The sequence below is a fragment of the Syngnathus scovelli genome, chromosome 17 (genome assembly GCF_024217435.2).
Source record: "Syngnathus scovelli strain Florida chromosome 17, RoL_Ssco_1.2, whole genome shotgun sequence".
NCBI classification, from domain to species: Eukaryota; Metazoa; Chordata; class Actinopteri; order Syngnathiformes; family Syngnathidae; genus Syngnathus; species Syngnathus scovelli.
Genome location: NC_090863.1, coordinates 9,463,052 through 9,473,754, shown reverse-complemented (window position 1 = coordinate 9,473,754; position 10,703 = coordinate 9,463,052). Strand labels below are relative to the sequence as shown.

The 10,703-nt window shown below is 46.1% G+C and overlaps 2 protein-coding genes across 6 annotated transcripts in view; one reads left to right on the top strand and one right to left on the bottom strand.

Annotated features, from left to right (window-relative positions):
- The window catches only part of LOC125985207 (purine nucleoside phosphorylase), a 34,343-nt gene extending 28,501 nt beyond the window's left edge, over positions 1-5,842 (top strand). Inside the window, exons 1-7 of one of the 3 annotated variants that reach the window (XM_049747848.1) lie at positions 1,691-1,760; positions 1,832-1,924; positions 3,186-3,349; positions 3,429-3,532; positions 4,039-4,214; positions 4,543-4,733; positions 4,808-5,842. In XM_049747848.1, the coding sequence (XP_049603805.1) occupies positions 1,911-1,924; positions 3,186-3,349; positions 3,429-3,532; positions 4,039-4,214; positions 4,543-4,733; positions 4,808-5,004 (846 nt within the window). In that variant the 5' untranslated portion in view covers positions 1,691-1,760; positions 1,832-1,910 and the 3' untranslated portion in view covers positions 5,005-5,842. Of the gene's footprint in view, positions 1-1,690; positions 1,761-1,831; positions 1,925-2,066; positions 2,086-3,185; positions 3,350-3,428; positions 3,533-4,038; positions 4,215-4,542; positions 4,734-4,807 lie in introns of those variants that run through there. The other 2 variants (XM_049747847.1, XM_068648634.1) reach the window with 2 other exon arrangements.
- A 967-nt stretch (positions 5,843-6,809) lies between these two features.
- LOC125985210 (zinc finger protein 500) lies at positions 6,810-8,878 on the bottom strand. Of its 3 annotated transcripts, none has more exons than XM_049747850.2 (3): positions 8,462-8,878; positions 8,308-8,369; positions 6,810-8,127 (listed from the first exon to the last, which is right to left on the bottom strand). In XM_049747850.2, exons 1-3 carry the CDS (start codon positions 8,664-8,666, stop codon positions 7,225-7,227), a joined length of 1,170 nt encoding a protein of 389 aa, XP_049603807.1. In that variant the 5' UTR covers positions 8,667-8,878; the 3' UTR covers positions 6,810-7,224. The 3 variants fall into 3 exon arrangements, with proteins under 3 accessions (XP_049603807.1, XP_049603808.1, XP_049603809.1); XM_049747851.2 differs by having other exon boundaries at positions 6,810-8,097; positions 8,462-8,871; XM_049747852.2 differs by having other exon boundaries at positions 8,308-8,385; positions 8,462-8,608.
- Positions 8,879-10,703: the final 1,825 nt, after the last annotated feature.

Sequence of the window (10,703 nt, the reverse complement as noted above, 5' to 3'; positions counted from 1 at the left end):
TTTAAGGGCATGCTCTCCCGAGGCCGTTCCATCCGTGCGCCGGCCCGCTTAACGTTTCTAGAAAAGAAGGCCTCATTCTGGACCACTAGAAAAACTCCACAAAGTTATAAAAAAAAATAAAACTTACAAAATACACTTAGTCACACATTCCACTCATCACTTATGACAACTGCCACATTGCACAATAGAAAAAAAAAAAACTTGACCACTGGAAAGAATCAGAATACAGTTGTATTGCTACTTACGAACCATTCGAGATACGGACCGGAGCCTCGCAATTTTTTTGCATCTTCTCTCTAACCAATTTTTGACTTCCAAACCAAAGCCATTGTGTAAAAACAAGACAGTAGCGGCTGAATTGTTTTCAATAGAAACATGAAGAGCACACTTTTGTGTTTGTCAATTTCCATCTTTAGAAGCTAGGTTACTTTTCTTTTTTTCTTTACTCTTTTTAAGTTTCGCGGAAAAAAATAAGTTCGTAATGTAAGTATGTAATCCACATAATTTATAGGGGCAGGCAGAAATCACGTTTTTCCTCAGAGTTGAGCTACCCATACAACGCGTAGGCACTAGGAGGCGTGCTTACTTTAGACAACACAGATGAATGCATGAATGAGAGCAATGTCACCACTAGTTGGCGGTAGTCCTCCAGGATTGTGTGCGCTTGTTTGTGTTTCAATGCAGCATACCTGCTTTCATTTCTTAAAGGGAAAAAGGCTGATATTAAAACTTATTTGTTTGCATTTGCGTTAAAAACGCGGATAGTTGCAAGCACGTTCAATATACCCAAACATTTCATGACCATTTTTGTACTTTTTGCGCAATGTGGGGTTTTCGTATGCATCGCCTACATCCGTTTCATTAAGATGTGGATGTTGATATTGATCAATGCCGGTCTTAAGTAGACGCTAACTTTACTTTCAATTATTTCTTGCAGAATCGCACACCTCAAGCTTTCCTCTTGGGCATCGAGCAACTAAAAGTATGTCCACACACACACACATAGTCCGACATGAGGGTTGAGGGGGGTCATCTTAATTGTGTTGCAGGGGCCGGACAACGCTGTCAGGGCTTGTGCGAACCATTCAGGCGAAACCCTTTGTGTACTACAAAAGGGCACTTACGTAACGTTTGGGAAAACCACAACAGGGCTTTGTGGAGAGCGGGTGGGCGCGTGCACGCACACACACACTCAAAGGAACTTTATAATGTTTAGATTTTGAATTTCAAAGTCAGGTGTTGCCTTCGGAGCGCATCAGACAAAACCCGCGTGTCTTTCTGTCCGTGTGTTTATCGATCGAGGGACAATCTGAAATCAATACTTGTCATGAACACCTGTTGATACAGGATCATCGTAGATATTTCTTATTTGATTATGTAAAGCAACAACGTTACCAAACAAACGGAAACATGACAAAAATATCTAATTCAGTTTGTTGTTGCCTCAGTGAGAATCCAATTGTTTCTATCGACCCAATTACCAGCCTATCCATCTTTCCCGTGACAGTTTTAGTTTCTACTCTTACTATAATACCCCTCTAAAATTTTTGAAATGCCCCCACATTAACGCAGTATGATTAGATAAAAGGACACGACGTTCCCCAATTTTTTTTAGAACAAAAGAGGAGCTGTCCGAACAGTTCTTCTGCCGACATCTTAAAATGACGAGTGGCTCTTGAACGCAGCGGCCCGGTGCGCCTGCGTTATGGTGTCGACCCACCACCGGTGACGTGTTTGGGGGCTGTGGCTGTCCGGTGGAAGTGGGTTTGTCCGGGGTTGGCTTTCTGTTTCGTTTTTCCACGTCAAAAAAATTTTCTCCGCATCATTACAGGCGCTCACAACAGGCAAAGCCGCTCGACGCATCGGCACGTGACAGTCAAGATCAGGACGATCCGCATCATTGCCTCAGCATGGATACCACATCGTAAGTAGTTCTACAATCCTCGCAACATCCACTCGTCACGCGTGGAGCCTCCGCAGCCGATGGAGTGGCGCACCTGAACGCGTTGCACCGCGGTCGTCGGGCTGTGATTCAGCCGCTTCTGAGCTGAACTATCCGGGAGTAAAGTTATAAAATTTCATCTGGTACAAGCGCACTCAAGGGGAATTTCAGTTTATGTGGTCCACTGTGATGACATTTACGGACTTTTGGAAACGGAGAGTCAGAACAGGCTCAGACGTTTCGTCACCGCCAAGGCTCGTTTCGCATGCTGAATAATGGGCTTTTTTTTTTCCTTCTAAATGTACTTCACGCTTATGGAGATTTCCTTGCAGATTTAAGCCCTAAATTGATCAGCGATGACGTCACACTAAGAACGTTAAAGTAAAACGAAGTCACAGAAACGCAGCAAATTGCGCTCTGTGTGTAAGTATATATAATGTCCAGCGTGGTAGTTACTTATCGAGCTATATAGCACAATTGCTAAAATCATTTTTAACATGGAGGCAACTGAGCTGAGTATTTTTTGTGGCATTTAAAAAGCTTTAAAAAAAAAATTACAGGCAAATTATGCTGTTAAACTGACATCATAGAACACGATCTGTTATTAATGTGCCATGATGTCATAAAGAACATAAAATTGGCACAAAGTGTTGCTCAGAAGATTAAAGATTAGATTGTTTCTTTAACATAGTATGCTGCTGTACGCCTTTAACATCTATCTGGGGAGAAAATCAACAAGAAAACACTGGACAAGATGTGTTTTTATTATGCCTCACTGCAACGTTCAACAAAGCATTTATCTCAAGATTAGATAGATGTGTTAATGTACTTTGATGTCCGTGTCATGGAATTAAGATTCTTCAGTAAAAACAGTGCAGGATATGAGTCTTGCCAGTTCCTGTTTCGTTTTATATCAGCAGAAAAATCGCCGTCCGTATCATGGAATTAAGATTCTTCAGTAAAAACTGTGCAGGATATGAGTCTTGCCAGTTCCTGTTTCGTTTTATATCAGCAGAAAAATCGCCGTCCGTATCATGGAATTAAGATTCTTCAGTAAAAACTGTGCAGGATGTGAGTCTTGCCAGTTCCTGTTTCGTTTTATATCAGCAGAAAAATTGCCAACGATAAGATTATATTAAGATAGTGCAGGATATGCCGCTTCCTTTTTTCTGTTTAGTTTTATATCAGCAGCAAAATGCCCACCAATAAGCCGATTTAATAATACATTTTTTGTTCTCGACAGAAATGACGAGTTTCAAGCGGCGGCCGACTGGCTGATGTCCAAAACGTCTTCCCGGCCCACCGTGGGCATCGTGTGCGGATCGGGTTTGGGCGGTCTGGCCGAATTGCTCAATGACCGTCAAACGTTCAAGTATGCCGATATTCCCAACTTTCCACAAAGCACAGGTAAGGCAGGCGTTTTTTAACACGTGTGCAAGCATGTGTGTGCATACTCATTAACAGCATGCGTTGCGTTACGTTTTAGTGCACGGCCACGCCGGTCAGCTGGTTTTTGGAACGCTCAACGGAAAGGCCTGCGTTTGCATGCAGGGCAGGTTCCACCTGTATGAGGGATACCCCGTCCAGAAGGTCAGGAGGAGAGGCGAGGTCCTCAGCTTTGCGGCGTTAAGAAATAACAAATTCAAAGAATTGTGGGGGGGGGGGGGGGGGGGGGGGGGGAGTTTTTTTATCCTGAAAAGAAGTGTTGAGAAATGAGAAATACTTAGAAATAAGTGTTGAGAAAAGAGAAGTACTTTTTCTGAGTTTTTTTTTTTAATTTAACCACTTTTTTAAAAGAGAAGTACTTAGAAATAAGTGTTGAGAAAAGAGAAGTACTTTTTCTGAGTTTTTTTTTTAAATTAACCACTTTTTTTTAGTTTTTTTTTTTATTGAACCACTTCTTTTAGACGTATCTCCCAACCGTCGCAGGCTTCAATTTTTTTTCAAATTCAATTAAGTCTTAATACACCAGATTGGAATCATTTTAAGGACATACTTGAATGATATTGTGATTGACATTTGGGGAAAAAAAGTCGTATCAGAATGTGCCATGGCAGCAAGGGCAAGCGGGTCACCCTCCTCCTCCCTCTCCGCAGGTGGCGCTGCCCATGCGTGTCTTCAAGCTGATGGGTGTGGAGACAGTGATCCTGACCAACGCGGCTGGTGGCCTCAACCGGGACTACAAGGTGGGCGATGTCATGATCATCAAAGATCACATCAACCTGCCGGGATTCGCCGGAGTCAACCCCCTGGTGGGACCCAACCGTGACAGGTAATGGACGAACGGCACACTCGCTTCAAGTCCACCTTGACCATGTTTGACTTTTTCCATCCAAATAAATGCCATTTTCCCCCTTGACAGAAAGATATTGCCTGACTGTTCTGTAGAACCTTGTTGCGAGGTGTACTATGTCCTCCGCTGCGACAGTCAAGTGTCAGATGACATTTTGTGGCCAACACCGGTGTATCTAGTTTAGTGTCATTAAAGAGCTAACAAACAGGAGGAGCCAGTTGACCTAGCTAGCGCGCAGTTATCGTGGGCTTTGTGTGTACACGCTGAGTCAGCTGACTTTTTGACATACTGTTTGGTCAACTTTCAGGTTCGGAGTGCGCTTCCCCCCCATGTCGGACGCATACGACCGTGACCTGTGCAAGCTGGCACGCGTGGTGGCGGCTGAGCTGGACCTTTCCCAGTTTATGCGCGAGGGGGTCTACTGCGTGGTGGGAGGGCCCTCCTTCGAGACCATCGCCGAGTGCCTCATGTTACACCGGCTCGGGGCCGACGCCGTGGGTCAGCGTGGCTCCGGTCTCGTGTCGATAACTTTGTGAACCCAACTTACCTTTTCTGTGTTGGTGTTGGCGTAGGTATGAGCACGGTGCACGAGGTGATCGTGGCGCGCCACGCCGGCATGCGCTGCCTGGCCATGTCGCTCATCACCAACCTGTCAGTCATGGACTACGAGAGCCAGGCCAAGGCCAACCACGAGGAGGTCCTGGAGACCGCCCGCCAGCGGGCCACACAGCTCGAACGACTGGTCGGCACGCTGGTCGGCCGCCTGTAGCTGTGCCACAACAAGACCTTGTGAGGCGGGTCATTGGGAGCGGTGTGCTCTTTCTGGTAAATATCAATATTCAATTAATATTAACCCCCAAAATTAGCAACCCCTGGGATTTTATATTAATATTTAATTAATATTAACCCTCAAAATTAGCATCCACTGGGATTTTATTCTTACCCCAAAATTAGCATCCACTGGGATTTTATTCTTACAAACTCCAGTCCCCAAAGCCAATTAATTTTTTTAGGAGTGTGACATCTATCACTCACAAGGAGGCGCATTCCATTTGGTTTCAATGGTATAGAATGGAAAGCACAAGCAACTCAACCCAAAGCAGGCTGCACTTAGCAACATGAAATGTAATAGCAATTTTGCTTATGAGTAGACACTCAAAAACGTCTGAAGAAAGAAACCAGACACGTCAGTCAGCCCTCGTGGCTCAAAGCCACCACTCATTTCGGCCAGTTAGTTGCCTTGCCACCACAAAAAGCGTTAGCGGCCTCCTAGCATACAGGCCCAATACAAACTCTGCAGTCAGTGTTGATGAAAGCGACTAACCACTGTTTCACTCAAAAAGCAACTTCTACTTTGAATTCAATTTGAAACCCTTGTACTACTTATTCCGTAACTGAGTAAAGGGATTTTTGTAAAAGGTGTGACAGAATATTTATCTCAAAAATGTATTGAAGTTGAGCATGCTTTCCTGGTTGCTATATGACGTTAATGTCGAGAAATGTCAAAAGTGGACCGAAATTGTGAGGAGAAAAAAAAAGTCTTAACTGCACACGCACTTGACTTCCCCTTGAACGACTTATGCCATAAATGACTTGCACATTACAAACTGAATTCTCAGATGTCTTTTTTTCTTCCCTTTTTTAGCTACAACGATTACAATTTGGCTTTTGAAACAAGTAAGCCGTTCAATGATAAATGATTTTTTTTCAATTTAGCCAATTATATGCTTAGTGTTATATATTTTATGCAATTTATGTTAAAAAAAAACAAAAAACTAGTACAAATACAATAAGAATCAGACGTTAAAATACATTTTAACATTTTAAAAGTGTTCCTGAACTTGGGGTTTATCCGAGTTGTGGTGAAACATCAGCGTGATGTTTGAGAAAATTGCTCAATCTTGGTCTTATCTCCTTTTGGCACGATTAAATGTTTTCTCAAGCCAAACACCCCCTTCCTCCCTCCTCGTCCAACCAGACAGGAAAAGCTAAGAAATATTTTGCAGGCCACGTCAGTGCCGTACAAGGTCATGAGAAGTTTTACCGGTCCTCAAGGCCCACCTGATTCAAATGATAGTGATCCAGGTTCTGCTAACCATTTGAGGGAGACATGGAAAACATGCAGGAAGGACCAGAGTTTTACAAGCTTAGTGGTTGCCTGAGGGTCACTTTTGCAGTCGTTTTCACCACGTGTAAAAAAAGCTAAAGTGTAGAGTGAGTGCAAACACATTAGTTCATTACATCAGCTCTACAAGTCGGCTCACGCGTGTAAAATTCAAAGAGCTTAAATATTTGAACCTCATGTAAGTCAATAAACAACCAAAGTTCTTCAATAGTATATATTTTCTTAATCTACATTTTGGTTTTAATCTAATCTTGGATTGCCTTTGTCAACAATTTCATGTGATCAAGAATCCTGACTTGCATTCATCTGGGACTTTTCCCAGCCGCACGCACCCACGCAGAGAAAATATGCAGCCGAACAGGCAGGCCTTGTCAACGAGAGGAAGTCATGGAACTCGAGTATTTTGCAATGAGGCTTAACGTAAAGGCTAAACGCAAGTGTCACTAAAGTGATTGTTCCAACAAGAATCATTTAATGGACAGAGCAAAAAAGTCACACTCGTGTCATGCAGCAGTTCTTATATCAGCGTACAGATGAGTCATTTCGCTACCTGTCACACTTCTGCCATGGATTGCAGTATGAGAAAAACACCCAACGTCATGCAGCGTGCTGGCGCTTGCAAATTATAAGTCTCGTGTGAGGGTTGTCAGGCTGCGGGGAGGCCTGCTGGGCTCGCAGGCGGTGGAGCCGGAGGAGACGTGCACCATGTGAGCAGCCTCAAGCTGCCGGTCGAGCTGCTCCTTGCCTAGCTCATTTATCGGTATCCACGGCAACCGTGCGCTAGGTGGAATTGCCGTCCGATCGAGCAAGCAGACCGGCAACACTTCCTCTTGCTGTACAAGGTCCGCACCAAGGCAAGCCGCGTCAGCCATACGTGTGAATCACGCAGTGGCGCTTGAGGTGGTGCATGAGGATGAAGGTCTTGCCGCACTCGGCACAGTTGTACGGCCGCTCGCCGCTGTGCGTGCGCTGGTGCACGCGCAGGCTGCTCTGCTGCGTGAAGCGCTTGCCGCACTGCAGGCAGCCATACGGCTTCTCGCCCGTGTGCGTGCGGTAGTGAATGCTGAGGTGCGACGAGCACTGAAAGCCTTTGCCGCACACGGTGCACCAGAAGACCCGCTTGCGCTTGTGGCTTTGTTGGTGCAGCTTCAACTGCTGCAGGCGCCAGAAGGTCTTGCCACACTGCGCACAGGCCAAGCCCCGCAGGGAGGGGCGCTGGGCGGCCTCTGGCTGGCCGAAAGCCGGCCGTGGGGCGGTCGCTGCCGGCACGTCTGACGCTTCCCCGGCTTGCGGGTAGAGCTGCTCCTTGCGCAGGTCCGACTGAGGTCCGGGCGGGAAGGCGGACGCCGGGGGCTCCTTGGGGTACTCTCTGTCGTTAGCGCCGTTAGGGGATTGCTGCGAGGGGCCGCTCGACCTTCGCGTCTCAGCAAAAGCATCTGAGTAGTCGTCCACCACGCTGGAAAAGTCCGGGAAGGCAGAGTCGATATCGTTACCTTCGATGATGGACGACCACACCTGGTGGTCTCGATCGTCCAGAGACAAGTCAGCCAGTCGGTTTTGCTTGACGGTGCCCAGCTGGCATCCGTCCCGACCGAAGCTGCCCGACGACGCCGTTTCCTCTTTCTCCGTCTTGACCGGCATGTGGAGGCCGTGCTCATCCGACGCAAACGAGTCGCCGCCCAAGTGACCGGAGCTGGCAGGATCGCTGATCCACAGAACCTCATCTGGACTCTCTTCCTTGATGGTGAAAGAAGAGTTGGGGTCGAACTGAACAACGCAAGAAGGAGCATTACAGTGCACTTTGAAAGTCTAGAGCTTCTTGAAAACCAGAAACAAGGCTTGAAATTCTAACGCTAAAATCAGTTCACCAGTGATGGGACGGACATTAAGTGGACGCAATGCCATGTCTGCCATGTCAATAGTGTGAAGCGCTTTCATCTGACTCACTTTGATGAGTCCTGTTGTGTGGGTACCACTTCCTCCGTCACTTCCTCTGTCCATTAAGCTTTCTAGACACAATAAAAGCTAATTAGGCAAGATTGTTTTTGTTTGTATGTGAAAACCTCATTTGACTGTCTTTTTTTTTTGTGACGCTTCTTACCGAACACTCGCTGCATCTGCGCGTTATTACTCTCGGCGGCGAGCAGCTTCCTCTTCAACATCTCGTTCTCGCTTTGCTTCCGCGAGATTTCCAAGTGCAGGAAGGCGCTATTGTCATCGACCAGCTTGCTGATTTCCTCCACCGCCGCCTTCACCAAAACCTCCATGATGGACGACAGCTGCGTTTGAAAAGCGACGCACGCCATGTTTCCTTATACTCTACGAGCACACCCACGTGGGGGGGGGGGGGGGACAACTAATGTGTGCGTTTAATGGCTGGACGTTGGTTAAATGGTACGAGGACGCTGTGGGAAACGTTTCATCCCGATTTCCGAGCTCACTTCCTCATGAGGGGAGGGACATAGTGATGGATCGTGAGTGAACGATTCGTTCAGAAAACCGACTTCTTTCAGGGAACGATAGTGAACGAATCCTTTTTTCAGTTCATATGACTTCAACCAGTAGGTGTCGGTAACGCGCATTGAAGCTGGTGCCACCTCCCCGTAAAACAAAACAAAGAAGAAAATGACGTAAGTTCCCGTTCACGAACGAGTCGTGAATTGCATTTCCCGTTCGCCAACTGAACGGATCTGTGAGTAAACGAGTAAGTGAATGAATGATTTGCATTTCCAGTTCATCGCGAGAACGGATCAGTGAGGGAACGAATCCTGACTTTCCCGTTCGCGAACGAGTTAATGGGTGAACTACCTTCCCGTGCATCAACGGATCAGTCAGTGAACGTGTTGCGTCTCCTGTAAGCCAGAATGTCGATTTACAATTTGCTAAGGAAAGAAAGAACACTGAAACACCACTTCTTTTATGCACGTTTTCTCCAAGCTAACGGCTAACTTTATTGCATGAAGGGATGCGCCGTTATGCAACAACGGGGAGATTATGCTTCTCCTTGGGTAATCTTGACATTTATAGTAGTTTTTAAATAACGTGTGCATATATATCCGCCTAAATATTGTTAACGTGCTTAAAAGAAGTGGTGTTTCAGTGAATGGTTCTTTCTTTCCTTGGCAAATCGTAAATCGACATTCTGGCTTACATAGTTCACGCCAGGAGGGAGACTCAACACGTTCACTGACTGATCCGTTGATGCACGGAAGGCAGTTCACCCATTGACTCGTTCGCGAACGGGAAAGTCAGGATTCGTTCCCTCACTGATCCGCTCTCGCGATGAACTGGAAATGCAAATCACTCATTGACTGACACGTTCACTTACAGATCCGTTCAGATGGCGAACGGGAAATGGCATTCACGACTCGTTACGTCATTTTCTTCTTCGTTTTTTTTACGGTGAGGTGGCACCAGCTTCAATGCGCATTACTGACACCTACTGGTTGAAGTCATATAACTGAAAAAAGAATTCGTTCACGCGTTCACTGAAAAGATTTGGTCTTTTGAACGAGTCGTTCACTCACGAGCCAGCACTAGCACACAGCACAGACAGAGCAGGCGATAAAAAGTGCAGTGGGACACCATGTAAAAATATTGAAAAAATATTATAATATTGATAATATTGAACTTTTTCATTTATTTTTTGTTTTCTCTAATGTTGTCTAATGGGGTGGGGGGGCGCAAAATGTTTTCTTCTCCCTAGGGGGCATCACAGAAAATAACTGAGAAGCACTGGATTAGGTACACCTGAAAATGGTGGTGTACCTAATAGTGTGTCCGAATGATGTCACAGATCAAACAGCCAATCAGAAAGTGGGGGTGAGAGCGGGTGTGGCACTTTTCACTTTCAGTTCAGCTTTGGCCATGGTTTTGCCCAATGAAGTGGCCTGTTATTAGGTACACCTGAAAATGGCGGCGTACCTAATAGAGCAGGGGTGTCCAAGTCCAGTCCTCGAGGTTCCGCATTCCTCCATGTTTTCCAAGTTTCCCTCGTTAAACACACCTGATTCAATGATCAGGCTCCTGCAGGACGTGAGGATGAACTGATCATTTGAATCAGGTGTGTTTAACGAGGAAAACTTGGAAAACATGTAGGAATGTGGCCCTCGAGGACTGGACTTGGACACCCCTGCTGAGTGCCAAAAGTCCCAATGATAGTGAGCAGCAGGGGGGGCCCCATTTCAACCCCTTACACTGAGTGCCAAGCAGGGAAGAAATGGGTACCATTGTTATAGTCACTGGTATGACTCGGCAGGGGTTTGAACCCACTACCTCCCAATCTCAGGGCGGACACTCTCCTCTTAGGCCACTGAGCTGGTAAACACTTGTATCGTAGTACA